Source organism: Coregonus clupeaformis, unplaced genomic scaffold (assembly GCF_020615455.1).
Source record: "Coregonus clupeaformis isolate EN_2021a unplaced genomic scaffold, ASM2061545v1 scaf0276, whole genome shotgun sequence".
NCBI lineage: Eukaryota > Metazoa > Chordata > Actinopteri > Salmoniformes > Salmonidae > Coregonus > Coregonus clupeaformis.
Window position 1 is genome coordinate 458,289 of NW_025533731.1, and position 18,102 is coordinate 476,390.

Sequence of the window (18,102 nt, forward strand, 5' to 3'; positions counted from 1 at the left end):
GGGGGTGGTGTGATAGTGTGATGGTGGTGGTGGTGATGGGGGTGGTGTGATAGTGTGGTGGTGGTGGTGGGGGTGGGGGTGGTGGTGGTGGGGGTGGTGGTGTGATGGTGGTGGTGGTGGTGTGATGGTGGTGGTGGTGTGATGGTGGTGTGGTGGTGGTGGTGGTGGTGTGATGGTGGTGGTGGTGGTGATGGTGTGATGGTGGTGGTGGTGGTGTGATGGTGGTGGTGGTGGTGGTGGTGGTGTGGTGGTGGTGGTGGTGGTGGTGGTGGTGTGATGGTGGTGGTGGTGGTGGTGTGATGGTGGTGGTGGTGGTGGTGTGATGGTGGTGGTGGTGGTGGTGATGTGTGGTGGTGGTGGTGGTGGTGGTGTGGTGTGATGGTGGTGGTGGTGGTGGTTGGTGTGATGGTGGTGGTGGTGGTGGTGTGATGGTGGTGGTGGTGGTGGTGGTGTGATGGTGGTGGTGGTGGTGTGATGGTGGTGGTGGTGGTGGTGGTGGTGGTGGTGGTGGTGGTGGTGGTGGTGGTGTGATGGTGGTGGTGTGGTGTGATGGTGGTGGTGGTGGTGGTGGTGGTGGTGGTGGTGGTGGTGGTGGTGGTGGTGGTGTGATGGTGGTGGTGGTGGTGGTGGTGGTGTGATGGTGGTGGTGGTGGTGGTGGTGGTGTGATGGTGGTGGTGGTGGTGGTGGTGGTGGTGATGGTGGTGGTGGTGGATGGTGGTGGTGGTGTGATGGTGGTGGTGGTGGTGGTGGGGGTGGTGGTGGTGGTGGTGTGGTGGTGGTGGTGGTGGATGGTGGTGGTGGTGTGGTGGTGGTGGTGGTGGTGGTGTGATGGTGGTGGTGGTGGTGGTGGTGGTGGTGTGATGGTGGTGGTGGTGGTGGTGTGATGGTGGTGGTGGTGGTGGTGGTGGTGGTGTGATGGTGTGGTGGTGGTGGTGGTGGTGTGATGGTGGTGGTGGTGGTGGTGGTGGTGTGATGGTGGGTGGTGGTGGTGGGTGGTGGTGTGTTTTCATGGCACACATGAGATTTTGTGTCACTGGACTACACACAATACCTTTTAATGTCAAAGTAGAATTATGTTTTTATTATTATTTTTTAAAAATTAAAAAGAAGAGCTGAAATGTCTTGAGTCTATAAGTATTCAACTCCCTTTTATTATGGCAAGCCTAAATAAGTTCACGAGATAACATGTGCTTGACATAAGGACTCAGACTCACTGTGTGCAATAATAATGTTTAACATGATTTTTTTTATGACTACCTCATCTCTGTACCCCACACATACAGATCATTGTAAGGTCCCTCAGTCGAGCAGTGAATTACAAACACAGATTAGACCACAAAGACCAGAGAGGTTTTCCAATGCTTCGCAAAGAAGGGCACTTATTGGTAGATGGAACATTTATTTTTTAAATATGGACATTGACTATGCCTTTGAGCATGGCGACGTTATTAATTACACTTTGGATGGTGTACCAATACACAACAAACAATGTGGCAAAGCAATTAACTTTTTATCCTGAATACAAAGTGTTATGTTTGGGGCAAATCCAACACGAGTGAGTACCACGCTCCATATGTTCAAGGATAGTGGTGGCTGCATCATGTTATGGGTATGCTTGTAATCATTAACGATCGGGGAGTTTTTCAGGATAAAAACAAAACAGAATGGAGCTAAGCAAAGGCAAAATCCTAGAGGAAAACCTTGTTCAGTCTGCTTTCCACCAGACACTGGGAGACAAATTCACCTTTCAGCAGGACAATAACCTAAAACACAAAGGCAAAATCTACACTGGAGTTGCTTACCAAAAAGATAATGAATATTCCTGAGTGGCCGAGTTACAGTTTTGACTTAAATCTGCTTGAAAATCTCTGGCAAGACTTGAACATGGCTGTCTAGCAATGATCAACAACCAACTTGACAGAGCATGAAGAATGTAAAAAATAAATAAAATGTGCAAATGTTGCACAATCCAGGTGTGCAAAGCTCTTAGAGACTTACCCAGAAAGACTCACAGCTGTAATCGCTGCCAAAGGGGGATTCTAACATGTATTGACTCAGGGGGTTGAATACTTATGTAAAATGAGATATTACTGTATTTCATTTTCAATACATTTGCAAAAGTTCCTAAAAACATGTTGTTTTCACTTTGTCATTATGGGGTATTGTGTGTAGATGGGTGAGATTTTTATTTTATTTAATCAATTTTGAATTCAGGCTGTAACACAATGTGGAATAAGTCAAGGGGTATGAATACTTTTTTCCAGGAATGGTTCCACGAACATGACAGTGAATTCAGCTTACTGCAGTGGCCTGCCCAGTCACCAGATCTCAATCCAACTGAGCATCTGTGGGAGGAGATGGAACGAGCTATTCGGAGTAGAGACCCACCACCAGACAACTGGGGGAAGCATTGGAGTCAACATGGGCCAGCATCCCAGTGGGAAGCATTGGAGTCAACATGGGCCAGCATCCCAGTGGGAAGCATTGGAGTCAACATGGGCCAGCATCCCAGTGGGAAGCATTGGAGTCAACATGGGCCAGCATCCCAGTGGGAAGCATTGAGTCAACATGGGCCAGCATCCCAGTGGGAAGCATTGGAGTCAACATGGGCCAGCATCCCAGTGGGAAGCATTGGAGTCAACATGGGCCAGCATCCCAGTGGGAAGCATTGGAGTCAACATGGGCCAGCATCCCAGTGGGAAGCATTGGAGTCAACATGGGCCAGCATCCCAGTGGGAAGCATTGGAGTCAACATGGGCCAGCATCCCAGTGGGAAGCATTGGAGTCAACATGGGCCAGCATCCCAGTGGGAAGCATTGGAGTCAACATGGGCCAGCATCCCAGTGGGAAGCATTGGAGTCAACATGGGCCAGCATCCCAGTGGAACACTTTCAAAATTGAGGCTGTTCTGAGGGCAGAGGGGGCTCAATATCAGGAAGGCGTTCCTGATGTGTTGTATCCTCAGTCTCCCTTCTCAGTGAGGTGGCCTGTGATTTTGAATGGGAATCAAATTGGTCCCCACCAGGAGAGTAAAACAAACATGTGTTCCCGCAGTGTGGTGAGGGTTTCAGATGCAGGGGCTGTTCTAAACAGGGGAAACCACAGCTGGAGTGGAGGCAGCAATCCAAACCAGACGTGGCTCTGGCAGCAAAACCCCGTCCTGGAGCAGACCCAGAACCCAGGCTATAACCACCCTCCCCCAACCAACCAACCCAGCACACCCACACCCTACCAAACATTCCCTTTGCCACCCACCCAGTCTGTCCGACCCGACCCCGCCTCCCTGAGCCACAGTAACCTCACGTTCAGGGGACTGGGGCAGGCAGCTGGGGGCAACTGGGGCAGGCAGCTGGGGGCAACTGGGGCAGGCAGCTGGGGGCAACTGGGGCAGGCAGCTGGGTGCAACTGTGGGCAGGTAGCTGGGGCAGGCAGCTGGGGGCAACTGGGGCAGGCAGCTGGGGGCAACTGGGGCAGGCAACTGGGGCAGGCAGCTGGGGGCAACTGGGGCAGGCAGCTGGGGGCAACTGTGGGCAGGTAGCTGGGTGCAACTGTGGGCAGGTAGCTGGGTGCAACTGTGGGCAGGTAGCTGGGTGCAACTGTGGGCAGGTAGCTGGGTGCAACTGTGGGCAGGTAGCTGGGTGCAACTGTGGGCAGGTAGCTGGGTGCAACTGTGGGCAGGTAGCTGGGTGCAACTGTGGATTGAAATGTGGAGCCTAAACTCACTTACCCAGAAGTCAAATTCTCTCGCGAAAGTTTGTCATTTCCTGTTTTACTTCTGGGGGAATGCCGTTAACAATTGTGATTACCTTTGTGCAAAAGAAGGAAGAGAAGTCTCCTCCCTCGTAAACGGAAACTCTCGGGCCAAAACCCCTCCCTTCCACTAATTGGACCGGTGTTACTTATGGTCAAAAAAGGAAACGTTTGTTTTCATGAATTTCGACAGCAGAAAATTTTGGAATCTAGTGGAAACCGTTTGTCATCCAAACAAGGGCTTGAAAAATCACTGCACCAGCCTTCGCCCAATCCTGATTCATCCAAACACTCAACAATGAAAACCCCAAAGCAAGGTTACTTCTGCTCTGTACGTGGGCCTTGACAGAGCCTCGCCGTTTCATCTGTTCACCAGAATCTGTCCACAGGAGATAACGTGGAGCCAGAAGGCTTCCAATACCCTTCAACCAATCCGGTAGCAACTCCCTCGTCATGTGACTTCCCTTCTGAAAGGAGTGTGTGTGTGATGTGATAACGGCCATGTCGTGGGCTAGGGGACGTGCGTGTCGGGCTGCCCATAGCGGTAGAGGGCCCTGTGATGCTGCCAGCTTCCTGGCCTGGCGTCTCTGTGAGGACTGTTGAAGAGCGCTCGCTCCCCACGGTGTGCGGCCCAGCGGGGTCCCTGGCGGCTGCTGCCTCACAGATTAAACCTGGAGCAGTCTGTCTCTACAGATCCCTACGCAGACACACACAGCCAGCTACCCACCGCTCCGCACAAACCACCATTATCAGCACAGCTGACCCCCGACCCCCCGACTCCCCCACAACACAGCAGCTGATTGGAACATGCCAAAACGTGACGATATGAAGACATTCAGAAACAGACACTCATCCATCCATTCCATAGAAAGTAGACCAGTGAAATACCTCTATCTTGTCCCAAAACGTGACGATATGAAGACATTCAGAAACAGACACTCATCCATCCATTCCATAGAAAGTAGACCAGGTGAAATACCTCTATCTTGTCAGTCTTGGCGTCGCCCCAGTAGATCATACGGTCTGCGTAGTCCAGCGCCAGCCCATTGGGCCAGCCCAGGGAGGTGTTGACCATCACTACCCGCTCGGTCCCGTCCAGGTCTGCACGCTCAATCTTAGGAACCTCGCCCCAGTCGGTCCAGTACATGTATCTGTAACGACCAGAGAGGGAACAGAGTGATCCTATCAGACAGGGAACAGAGTGATCCTACCAGAGAGGGAACAGAGTGATCCTATCAGACAGGGAACAGAGTGATCCTACCAGAGGGGGAACAGAGTGATCCTACCAGAGAGGCAACAGAGTGATCCTATCAGACAGGGAACAGAGTGATCCTACCAGACAGGGAACAGAGTGATCCTACCAGACAGGGAACAGAGTGATCCTACCAGAGAGGCAACAGAGTGATCCTACCAGAGAGGCAACAGAGTGATCCTACCAGAGAGGCAACAGAGTGATCCTACCAGAGAGGCAACAGAGTGATCCTACCAGAGAGGCAACAGAGTGATCCTACCAGAGAGGGAACAGAGTGATCCTACCAGAGAGGGAACAGAGTGATCCTACCAGAGAGGGAACAGAGTGATCCTACCAGAGAGGCAACAGAGTGATCCTACCAGAGAGGCAACAGAGTGATCCTACCAGAGAGGGAACAGAGTGATCCTACCAGACAGGGAACAGAGTGATCCTACCAGGCAGGGAACAGAGTGATCCTACCAGAGAGGCAACAGAGTGATCCTACCAGAGAGGCAACAGAGTGATCCTCCCAGAGAGGGAACAGAGTGATCCTACCAGACAGGGAACAGAGTGATCCTACCAGGCAGGGAACAGAGTGATCCTACCAGAGAGGCAACAGAGTGATCCTATCAGACAGGGAACAGAGTGATCCTACCAGACAGGGAACAGAGTGATCCTACCAGACAGGGAACAGAGTGATCCTACCAGAGAGGCAACAGAGTGATCCTACCAGAGAGGCAACAGAGTGATCCTACCAGAGAGGGAACAGAGTGATCCTACCAGAGAGGGGAACAGAGTGATCCTACCAGACAGGGAACAGAGTGATCCTACCAGAGAGGGAACAGAGTGATCCTATCAGACGGGGAACAGAGTGATCCTCCCAGAGAGGGAACAGAGTGATCCTACCAGAGGGGGAACAGAGTGATCCTATCAGAGAGGGAACAGAGTGATCCTATCAGACGGGGAACAGAGTGATCCTACCAGAGGGGGAACAGAGTGATCCTATCAGAGAGGGAACAGAGTGATCCTACCAGAGAGGGAACAGAGTGATCCTACCAGAGGGGGAACAGAGTGATCCTATCAGAGAGGGAACAGAGTGATCCTACCAGACAGGGAACAGAGTGATCCTACCAGAGAGGCAACAGAGTGATCCTACCAGAGAGGGAACAGAGTGATCCTATCAGACGGGGAACAGAGTGATCCTACCAGAGGGGGAACAGAGTGATCCTATCAGAGAGGGAACAGAGTGATCCTATCAGAGAGGGAACAGAGTGATCCTACCAGAGAGGCAACAGAGTGATCCTACCAGAGAGGGGAACAGAGTGATCCTACCAGACAGGGAACAGAGTGATCCTACCAGAGAGGGGAACAGAGTGATCCTCCCAGACAGGGAACAGAGTGATCCTCCCAGAGAGGGAACAGAGTGATCCTACCAGACAGGGAACAGAGTGATCCTACCAGGCAGGGAACAGAGTGATCCTACCAGAGAGGGAACAGTGATCCTACCAGAGAGGGAACAGAGTGATCCTATCAGAGAGGGAACAGAGTGATCCTACCAGAGAGGGAACAGAGTGATCCTACCAGACAGGGAACAGAGTGATCCTACCAGACAGGGAACAGAGTGATCCTACCAGACAGGGAACAGAGTGATCCTACCAGACAGGGAACAGAGTGATCCTACCAGACAGGGAACAGAGTGATCCTACCAGAGAGGGAACAGAGTGATCCTATCAGACAGGGAACAGAGTGATCCTACCAGAGAGGGAACAGAGTGATCCTACCAGAGAGGGAACAGAGTGATCCTACCAGAGAGGGAACAGAGTGATCCTACCAGAGAGGGAACAGAGTGATCCTACCAGAGAGGAACAGAGTGATCCTACCAGAGAGGGAACAGAGTGATCCTATCAGACAGGGAACAGAGTGATCCTACCAGAGAGGGAACAGAGTGATCCTACCAGAGAGGGAACAGAGTGATCCTACCAGAGAGGGAACAGAGTGATCCTACCAGAGAGGGAACAGAGTGATCCTACCAGAGAGGGAACAGAGTGATCCTACCAGAGAGGGAACAGAGTGATCCTATCAGAGAGGGAACAGAGTGATCCTATCAGAGAGGGAACAGAGTGATCCTACCAGACAGGGAACAGAGTGATCCTACCAGACAGGGAACAGAGTGATCCTATCAGAGAGGGAACAGAGTGATCCTACCAGAGAACAGAGAACTCAGATTACAGCCTAACATGAATGAATGAATGAATGAAGAGCAGAAATAGAGGGAGGACTGGATGAGCAGATGTCTGAGTTTAGGGTTAATGCTGGAGCTCTGCCTTGTGGCATGGTGCATTATGGGCCAGCGCCATGAAGGGCATTACTGCTGCTGAACGGCAGGCACATCAAATCAGTAGAAACCGTGACAACGGTGAGGTCACACCTCAACCAACCAGGGATACACCTGCCTGAGGACTGATGATGTCATCACAGAGGGCCAGGCCAGGATAGGTCATATATAGTGTAGTGAACCCACCCAGCGACAGGGTCCAGTATGATGGCTCAGGGTTAGGGTTAGTATAGAGACAGCAGTTACCCAGCGACAGGATCCAGTACGATGGCTCAGGGTTAGGGTTTAGGGTTAGTATAGAGACAGCAGTTAACCAGCGACAGGATCCAGTACGATGGCTCAGGGTTAGGGTTTAGGGTTAGTATAGAGACAGCAGTTACCCAGCAACAGGATCCAGTACGATGGCTCAGGGTTAGGGTTTAGGGTTAGTATAGAGACAGCAGTTACCCAGCGACAGGATCCAGTACGATGGCTCAGGGTTAGGGTTAGTATAGAGACAGCAGTTACCCAGCGACAGGATCCAGTACGATGGCTCAGGGTTAGTATAGAGACAGCAGTTACCCAGCGACAGGATCCAGTACGATGGCTCAGGGTTAGTATAGAGACAGCAGTTACCCAGCGACAGGATCCAGTACGATGGCTCAGGGTTAGTATAGAGACAGCAGTTACCCAGCGACAGGATCCAGTACGATGGCTCAGGGTTAGGGTTTAGGGTTAGTATAGAGACAGCAGTTACCCAGCGACAGGATCCAGTACGATGGCTCAGGGTTAGGGTTTAGGGTTAGTATAGAGACAGTAGTTACCCAGCGACAGGATCCAGTACGATGGCTCGTGGTTCGTCCAGGTCCTCTGATATCAGGATCTTCCTCATGGTTCCGTTGAGGCGTGTCACCTCGATGCGGTCCGTTCCCGTGTCAGTCCAGTACAGGTTCCGGGCGATCCAGTCCACTGCGATGCCGTCAGGGTGGTTCACCTGAGACAGAAAATAAACCGCAGGTAAATTAAGACCAAAAAGCAAATTTTTGCTTTCATTACATTTTTACAATATAGCCAATTTAGCGGAAATCGCTCAGTTCTGCCTCAGGGCAAGACTCATACCAAATGAAGTATATATCTGGGCCCACATTCACAGAGCATCTCAGAGTGGGAGATCAGAGCATCTCAGAGTGGGAGATCAGAGCATCTCAGAGTGGGAGATCAGAGCATCTCCGAGTGGGAGATCAGAGCATCTCAGAGTGGGAGATCAGAGCATCTCAGAGTGGGAGATCAGAGCATCTCAGAGTGGGAGATCAGAGCATCTCAGAGTGGGAGATCAGAGCATCTCAGAGTGGGAGATCAGAGCATCTCAGAGTGGGAGATCAGAGCATCTCAGAGTGGGAGATCAGAGCATCTCAGAGTGGGAGATCAGAGCATCTCAGAGTGGGAGATCAGAGCATCTCCGAGTGGGAGATCAGAGCATCTCCGAGTGGGAGATCAGAGCATCTCAGAGTGGGAGATCAGAGCATCTCAGAGTGGGAGATCAGAGCATCTCAGAGTGGGAGATCAGAGCATCTCAGAGTGGAAGAGCTGGATCAGTTGGCCTTTAAGATCTAATGACATATTATATGGACAGATCCTAATCTGGTTGGACACATTTATATGGACGTGCTTCTTAATAAAACCTACTGAAACAAGCAATTACACTTTATTATTATCATGGCATTTCATTATTATTATTATTATTATTCAGGTTATTACTTCTGAATATGAATCAACAAATGAAGAAACGCCAGGTTGGAGAGGATCCATCTCATGTAGGTATGTATAACATTAACAGAGTCAGAATAAAGATAGAGGCCTACCTTCTGTTGGCTTTACATATAAAACAATTCAATATAGATCCTATTTCGACGCACAAAACCATTCAAACGAAGACCGATGGGTTTTCTCCCACATCTCCCCAAAATATTCCCAAAAATGTTACAAACCCTGCTGCTGCGGTCTTTTCGATGACATTGGCATTGACATACGTTGGTCAAAGAGAGGACGCCGTCGTGAGAGAAATAATGTAGCCTAAACCAATGAAAACAGGCCTTTTACCAGATTCAATCACGACAGGAGCGTTTGATTCTTATTGAAGATATGGAATCCAGAAAGGCTCCTTTAGGAAATGCTGAATGGACATACGGGTCTATAGAGAGAATCAGCCAACACTCATACACCCCTGTAGAAAGGACCAGTCAATCAAAGCCACCAGCGTATGTCAAAACACAAGAGCAAATATTTCTCCTTTCCTTAAAACAAACCTAAGACTACTTTAGTCTTTCCAGAAAGTTATTTTCTTCTTTTCTATAAGTTCATGAATTTACAATGAAAGTATGAAGGGGACAGACAGCTACGCTATACTATAAAGATTAAATCATTAATGCAGTAGTATATAGATGAAATCATTAATGCAGTAGTATAAAGATGAAATCATTAATGCAGTTGTATAAAGATAAAATCATTAATGCAGTTGAACTCTGCAAACAAACGTTTCCACTCCGAGAATGAGAACGGTAAATTACTGTAATTAATAGATGCATTAACAGAAATGAATTTAAACCAAATGACAGGGATTAAAGGTAAATTGCCTGTTTTACAAACGGTAGGCTACCCTACGGACATTCAGAAAAGTGCATTGTGGGCCGACACTGTATAGCCAAGGCTACTATTCTACCTTGCGGGCAAAATGTGTCTCGCAGCGGGCAGCATATCGGCCAGGACCAGGCCTGATCAGCGGGGCAGCATATCGGCCAGGACCAGGCCTGATCAGCGGGCAGCATATCGGCCAGGACCAGGCCTGATCAGCGGGCAGCATATCGGCCAGGACCAGGCCTGATCAGCGTTGGATTAGTCTAGAAATTAAGAAAAGATTCCGTATCAAATGATACCAAGCCAGGTTGGAGAGGACTGGTCCAAATGATACCAAGCCAGGCTGGAGAGGACTGGTCCAAATGATACCAAGCCAGGCTGGAGAGGACTGGTCCAAATGATACCAAGCCAGGTTGGAGAGGACTGGTCCAAATGATACCAAGCCAGGCTGGAGAGGACTGGTCCAAATGATACCATGCCAGGCTGGAGAGGACTGGTCCAAATGATACCATGCCAGGCTGGAGAGGACTGGTCCAAATGATACCATGCCAGGTTGGAGAGGACTGGTCCAAATGATACCATGCCAGGCTGGAGAGGACTGGTCCAAATGATACCAAGCCAGGCTGGAGAGGACTGGTCCAAATGATACCAAGCCAGGTTGGAGAGGACTGGTCCAAATGATACCAAGCCAGGCTGGAGAGGACTGGTCCATTTTGACACGTTACAGCATTAGAGTAGGGTTCTTCAATTCCGGTCCTGGAGGGCCGAAACACCTCTGTTTTTCCATCCTCTCCTTCTAATCAGGGGCTAATTCAGACCTGGGACACCAGGTGAGTGCAATGAACTACCAGGTAGAAATAAAAAACAGAAGTGTTTCGGCCCTCCAGGACCGGAATTGAAGAACCCTGCAGTACAGCATTACAGGCCTCAGAGCCAGAACAACCTTGTCCACTGCTGTTGGCCTCAGAGCCAGAACAACCTTGTCCACTGCTGTTGAATCATTCATGAATAGTCAGGCACATCCAACCTTTTTTTTTTTTTTTTTTTTTTTTAAAGAAGACCGATTTAATTATTTACTAGCGAGCAATGAAAACGTTAATTGTATAAAATAAATTCCGCACATGGATGTTTTCTTTGACTGAAGAGTCCTAGCCTACAGCGCTCCACAACCCCCGTGCATCTAGCGGTTAGCTGCCGTAGCATCTAGCGGTTGGCTGCCGTAGCATCTAGCGGTTGGCTGCCGTAGCATCTAGCGGTTGGCTGCCGTAGCATCTAGCGGTTGGCTGCCGTAGCATCTAGCGGTTGGCTGCCGTAGCATCTAGCGGTTGGCTGCCGTAGCATCTAGCGGTTGGCTGCCGTAGCATCTAGCGGTTGGCTGCCGTAGCATCTAGCGGTTAGCTGCCGTAGCATCTAGCGGTTAGCTGCCGTAGCATCTAGCGGTTAGCTGCCGTAGCATCTACCGTGCTTCGTGGAAACGCCCCAGCCCTACTCCTGCTCCGAGATGCTTCGTGGAAACGCCCAGCCCTACTCCTGCTCTGAGATGCTTCGTGGAAACGCCCCAGCCCTACTCCTGCTCCGTGGAAACGCCCCAGCCCTACTCCTGCTCCGAGATGCTTCGTGAAACGCCCCAGCCCTACTCCTGCTCCGAGATGCTTCGTGGAAACGCCCCAGCCCTACTCCTGCTCTGAGATGCTTTGTGGAAACGCCCCAGCCCTACTCCTGCTCCGAGATGCTTCGTGGAAACGCCCCAGCCCTACTCCTGCTCTGAGATGCTCAGTGGAAACGCCCCAGCCCTACTCCTGCTCTGAGATGCTTCGTGGAAACGCCCCAGCCCTACTCCTGCTCCGAGATGCTTCGTGGAAACGCCCCAGCCCTACTCCTGCTCCGAGATGCTTCGTGAAACGCCCCAGCCCTACTCCTGCTCCGTGGAAACGCCCCAGCCCTACTCCTGCTCTGAGATGCTTTGTGGAAACGCCCCAGCCCTACTCCTGCTCTGAGATGCTTTGTGGAAACGCCCCAGCCCTACTCCTGCTCCGAGATGCTTCGTGGAAACGCCCCAGCCCTACTCCTGCTCTGAGATGCTTCGTGGAAACGCCCCAGCCCTACTCCTGCTCCGAGATGCTTCGTGGAAACGCCCCAGCCCTACTCCTGCTCAGTGGAAACGCCCCAGCCCTACTCCTGCTCTGAGATGCTTAGTGGAAACGCCCCCAGCCCTACTCCTGCTCTGAGATGCTTAGTGGAAACGCCCCAGCCCTACTCCTGCTCCGAGATGCTTCGTGAAACGCCCAGCCCTACTCCTGCTCCGAGATGCTTCGTGGAAACGCCCCAGCCCTACTCCTGCTCTGAGATGCTTCGTGGAAACGCCCCAGCCCTACTCCTGCTCTGAGATGCTTCGTGGAAACGCCCCAGCCCTACTCCTGCTCTGAGATGCTTCGTGGAAACGCCCCCAGCCCTACTCCTGCTCTGAGATGCTTCGTGGAAACGCCCCAGCCCTACTCCTGCTCCGAGATGCTTCGTGGAAATGCCCCAGCCCTACTCCTGCTCCGAGATGCTTCGTGAAACGCCCCAGCCCTACTCCTGCTCCGTGAAACGCCCCAGCCCTACTCCTGCTCCGAGATGCTTGGAAACGCCCCAGCCCTACTCCTGCTCCGTGGAAACGCCCCAGCCCTACTCCTGCTCTGAGATGCTTCGTGGAAACGCCCCAGCCCTACTCCTGCTCTGAGATGCTTCGTGGAACCTCAGGTTACTGACCTGAGGTTAGGGTTACTGACCTGAGGTTAGGGTTACTGACCTGAGGTTAGGGTTACTGACCTGAGGTTAGGGTTAGGGTTACTGACCTGAGGTTAGGGTTACTGACCTGAGAGGTGACGATGAACTGAGCGTCGGAGCCGTCCAGGTACGACCTCCTGATGGCCCTGACCTCGTCGTCCGTCCAATAGATGTGTCCGTCCACCGGGTCATAGTCGATGGCGATGGCGTGGCGGATGTCGTCCGTCTGGAGGATGATGTCAGTGAAGTCAGGCGTGTCCAGGGAGATGCGGCGCAGGTCAGTCCGCCGGGCCAGCAGGAGGAGCTGGGTGGCACCTGGAGGGGGAGAGAGATGGGAGGGTGAGTCAGGACACGACAACAGAATGATTGTCCCCACCATAGGAGGGCTGGGGGAGAGATGGGAGGGTGAGTCAGGACATGATAAAGAAGAGGGTCGGGGGGGAGAAAGAAGAGGGTCGGGGGGGAGAAAGAAGAGGGTCGGGGGGAGAAACCACCACCACCACCACCACTACACTGCTCAGCCCCCATACCACCACCACCACCACCACTACTACTACAGGCAGTATGAACCAGCACCAACCCTAAAGCTGAAAGGGTTAACCCAGGCAGTATGAACCAGCACCAACCCTAAAGCTGAAAGGGGGTTAACCCAGGCAGTATGAACCAGCACCAACCCTAAAGCTGAAAGGGTTAACCCAGGCAGTATGAACCAGCACCAACCCTAAAGCTGAAAGGGTTAACCCAGGCAGTATGAACCAGCACCAACCCTAAAGCCGAAAAGGTTAACCCAGGCAGTATGAACCAGCACCAACCCTAAAGCTGAAAGGGTTAACCCAGGCAGTATGAACCAGCACCAACCCTAAAGCTGAAAGGGTTAACCCAGGCAGTATGAACCAGCACCAACCCTAAAGCTGAAAGGGTTAACCCAGGCAGTATGAACCAGCACCAACCCTAAAGCTGAAAGGGTTAACCCAGGCAGTATGAACCAGCACCAACCCTAAAGCTGAAAGGGGTTAACCCAGGCAGTATGAACCAGCACCAACCCTAAAGCTGAAAGGGTTCCAGGCAGTATGAACCAGCACCAACCCTAAAGCTGAAAGGGTTAACCCAGGCAGTATGAACCAGCACCAACCCTAAAGCTGAAAGGGGTTAACCCAGGCAGTATGAACCAGCACCAACCCTAAAGCTGAAAGGGTTAACCCAGGCAGTATGAACCAGCACCAACCCTAAAGCTGAAAGGGTTAACCCAGGCAGTATGAACCAGCACCAACCCTAAAGCTGAAAGGGTTAACCCAGGCAGTATGAACCAGCACCAACCCTAAAGCTGAAAGGGTTAACCCAGGCAGTATGAACCAGCACCAACCCTAAAGCTGAAAAGGGTTAACCCAGGCAGTATGAACCAGCACCAACCCTAAAGCTGAAAAGGGTTAACCCAGGCAGTATGAACCAGCACCAACCCTAAAGCTGAAAGGGTTAACCCTAGGCAGTATGAACCAGCACCAACCCTAAAGCTGAAAGGGTTAACCCAGGCAGTATGAACCAGCACCAACCCTAAAGCTGAAAGGGTTACCCAGGCAGTATGAACCAGCACCAACCCTAAAGCTGAAAGGGTTAACCCAGGCAGTATGAACCAGCACCAACCCTAAAGCTGAAAGGGTTAACCCAGGCAGTATGAACCAGCACCAACCCTAAAGCTGAAAGGGTTAACCCAGGCAGTATGAACCAGCACCAACCCTAAAGCTGAAAGGGTTAACCCAGGCAGTATGAACCAGCACCAACCCTAAAGCTGAAAGGGTTACCCTAGGCAGTATGAACCAGCACCAACCCTAAAGCTGAAAGGGTTAACCCAGGCAGTATGAACCAGCACCAACCCTAAAGCTGAAAGGGTTAACCCAGGCAGTATGAACCAGCACCAACCCTAAAGCTGAAAGGGTTAACCCAGGCAGTAAGAAGGGGGTTGGGGTGTAGGTCTCAGAAGGGGGGTTGGGGCATAGGTCTCTGAAGGGGGGTTGGGCGTAGGTCTCAGAAAGGGGGTTGGGGCATAGGTCTCAGAAGGGGGTAGGTCTCAGAAGGGGGTTGGGGCGTAGGTCTCAGCAGGGGGTAGGTCTCAGAAGGGGGGTTGGGGCGTAGGTCTCTGAAGGGGGGTTGGGGCGCAGGTCTCAGCAGGGGGTAGGTCTCAGAAGGGGGGGTTGGGGCGTAGGTCTCTGAAGGGGGGTTGGGGCGTGGGTCTCTGAAGGGGGGTTGGGGCGTAGGTCTCTGAAGGGGGTTGGGGCGTAGGTCTCAGAAGGGGGGTTGGGGCGTAGGTCTCAGAAGGGGCGTAGGTCTCTGAAGGGGGGGTTGGGGCGTAGGTCTCTGAAGGGGGGGTTGGGGCGTAGGTCTCTGAAGGGGGGGTTGGGGCGTAGGTCTCAGCAGGGGGTAGGTCTCTGAAGGGGGGTTGGGGCGTAGGTCTCAGCAGGGGGTAGGTCTCTGAAGGGGGGTTGGGGCGTAGGTCTCTGAAGGGGGGTTGGGGCGTAGGTCTCTGAAGAGGGGGTTGGGGCGTAGGTCTCAGCAGGGGGGTAGGTCTCTGAAGGGGGTTGGGGCGTAGGTCTCTGAAGGGGGTAGGTCTCTGAAGGGGGGTTGGGGCATAGGTCTCTGAAGGGGGGTTGGGGCATAGGTCTCTGAAGGGGGGTTGGGGGCGTAGGGTCTCTGAAGGGGGTTGGGGCGTAGGTCTCTGAAGGGGGGTAGGTCTCTGAAGGGGGTTGGGCGTAGGTCTCACCGTCTCTGCATCTCTTGTTGTCCTCTAGCAGCTGGACTCCGTGGGACAGGCACACTGGTAGTACGGTTCGATAGGAGACAGGAGGCAGAGGTGGGAGCACCCTCCGTTCTCACCGAGCATGGTGAAGACACTGTTTAGGAAAGAAACAACATGCCGTCAGAGGCCCCATTCTACATACAAACACCTCATATACACTACTATTCATTCATTATCGCTCAAGTGTCCCAAATGGCACCCTATTCTTGATTTAGTGTGCTACTTTGACCAAAGTAGGGTGCCATTTTGAGAGGTAAACATTATCTCTGAAGAGTACAGTACATGACCGGAAGGATGTGGACACCTCCCGACCAACAGCTCTTGTGCTGACGTTGCTCCAGAGGCAGTTCGGAACTCGCTAGCGAGTGTTGTAACCGAGGCAGACGATTTCTCCGTGCTACGCGCTTCAGTTGACCGTGGCATGGCGAAATTTGACTGACGTGTTGGAACGGTGGCATCCTATGACGGTGCCACGTTGAAAGTCACGGAGCTCTTCAGTAAGGCCATTCCGCTGCCAACGTTTGTCTATGGAGATCGCACGGCTGTGTGCTCGATTTTATACACCTGTCAGCAACGTGTGTGTGGCTGAAACAGCCCAATCCAATCATTTGAAAGGCGTCAACATACTGCAGCAAATAGAGTCTCTTAACCAGCGATCTGGTCATGGTGAGGTCCATGTGTTGGTGAGGTCATTATGACTCGACTAATCCTGTCAGTGGCTAGACGTGACAGTTCATGCAGCTTTGGTATTCTGATCATAGAGTTCTGATCATGGAAATCCGAAAGCGTCATGGCGTCTACACCTACATGTAAATGTGTCTACCGTGTCCACAGTGTGTCCAGATTCCCTTTTCCCGTGCTATATTCAAATGCCAGTATGCATTCTACAAAACGGTGGATCAGGCCAAATATGATAATAATAAAACAACTTATGGCAGAAGCTAACTACGGTAGCTAACTAGCCAGCTAACCTCTGTAGCCAGCCAACAAGCTAGCAAGCAACGCTAAAGGGATTGCAAATGGGTTAGCATAACTAGCCAAACAGAACATTGTTTTTCTATTAGCTAGCTGGCTAGCATTTATGAGACCAACAAAACACATTCCTCACACGTGCCTCTCGGTCCCAAAACTCAAGTTCTCTGGAGACTTGTGGGACGAGCGCTGATGAGTCGCCCACTGTACGCGCCTTCGGTAGCCTGACTGCGTCCAGACTGAGGAGAAATCTGCACACAATGCATCCCTGACCACCTCCTGAAGTGGTCAGACAGATCTGAACACAGTCAGACCACAAAGAGACTTTTGTCCGTCTAGACCCGTCTTTTCAATGTGATCTTTGTATTCTGATAGCAGAAGTAGCATGTAAGTGTCAAGTGTAGACACGACCCTGGAGACAGCTGTGCATGCGTGGGGGGCGGGGTTACAGCAGGGTCATTACCATGTAGCAGGTCCCTCTGCACTGTGAGAAATGATTTCATTAAACCTCAGAGAACAGGGCTTCTATTGTCCTAGACCTAGCTAGTCGAACACAGATCTTCTACTGTCCTAGACCTTGCAAGCCGATCATCGATCTTCTATTGTCCTAGACCTAGCTAGCCGATCACAGAGAGGAGGAAAGGTGACTGGGCCCTGATCATTCTATATTCTGTTTTGGGTTGAGCAGCCTGTTGATCGTGGTGAGTGGGACCAATGATTGGATGTGCGTTCTTACGTAGTGGCTGTCTCTTCTGGCTGTAGACGTGTATGTCCATGGGAGAGAAGATGTCTGAGTGGACCTTCCTCCGATCCTCCCCAGTCTCTTTCTGACAGGATTGGATGGAATGAGTGTTCCAGTCAGTCCAGAACAGAGTCTCCTCGTACAGCGTCAGAGCGAAGGGGTGGGGGAGGTCTCCCTTAACCACCACCTCCCTGGAGACACACAGAGACAAGACAGAAACTAGATGAGTCAATACATGTTAGAATCACCTTTGGCAGCGATTACAGATGTGAGTATTTCTGGGTAAGTCTCTAAGAGCTTTGCACATCTGGATTGTGCAATATTTGCACATTATTCTTTTAAAAATTATTCAAGCTCTGTCAAGTTGGTTGTTGATCATTGCTAGACAGCCATGTTCAAGTCTTACCATAGATTTTCAAGCCGATTTAAGTCAAAACTGTAACTAGGCCACTCAGGAATATTTAATGTAATCTTGGTGAGCAACTCCAGTGTACATTTGGCCTTGTGTTTTAGGTTATTGTCCTGCTGAAAGGGTGAATTTATCTCCCAGTGTCTGGTGGAAAGCAGACTGAACCAGGTTTTCCTCTAGGATTTTACCCTATTCCGTTTCTTTCTATCCCGAAAAACTCCCCAGTCCTTGCCGATGACAAGCATACCCGTAACATGATGCAGCCACCACCATGCTTGAAAATATGGAAGTGGTACTCAGTGATGTGATGTGTTGGATTTGCCCCAAACATAACGCTTTGTATTCAGGACATAAAGTTAATTTCTTTGCCACATTATTTGCAGTTTTACTTTAGTGCTTTAATGCAAACAGGAAGCGTGTTTTGGAATATTCTGTACAGGCTTCCTTCTTTTCACACTGTCATTTAGGTTAGTATTGTGGAGTAACTAC

General features: G+C 51.3%; 1 protein-coding gene across 1 annotated transcript in view; it reads right to left on the reverse strand.

The window, feature by feature from the left end:
* lrp6 (low density lipoprotein receptor-related protein 6) overlaps nucleotides 1-17,395 on the reverse strand; it is a gene marked incomplete at its 5' end in the record, with an annotated part of 108,083 nt that extends 90,688 nt beyond the window's left edge. The window contains 7 exon segments of the mRNA XM_045214546.1: nucleotides 4,731-4,902; nucleotides 8,121-8,290; nucleotides 12,788-13,014; nucleotides 15,455-15,496; nucleotides 15,499-15,564; nucleotides 15,567-15,584; nucleotides 17,199-17,395. Of these exon segments, the coding sequence (XP_045070481.1) occupies nucleotides 4,731-4,902; nucleotides 8,121-8,290; nucleotides 12,788-13,014; nucleotides 15,455-15,496; nucleotides 15,499-15,564; nucleotides 15,567-15,584; nucleotides 17,199-17,395 (892 nt within the window).
* Between the last annotated feature and the right edge of the window lie 707 nt (nucleotides 17,396-18,102).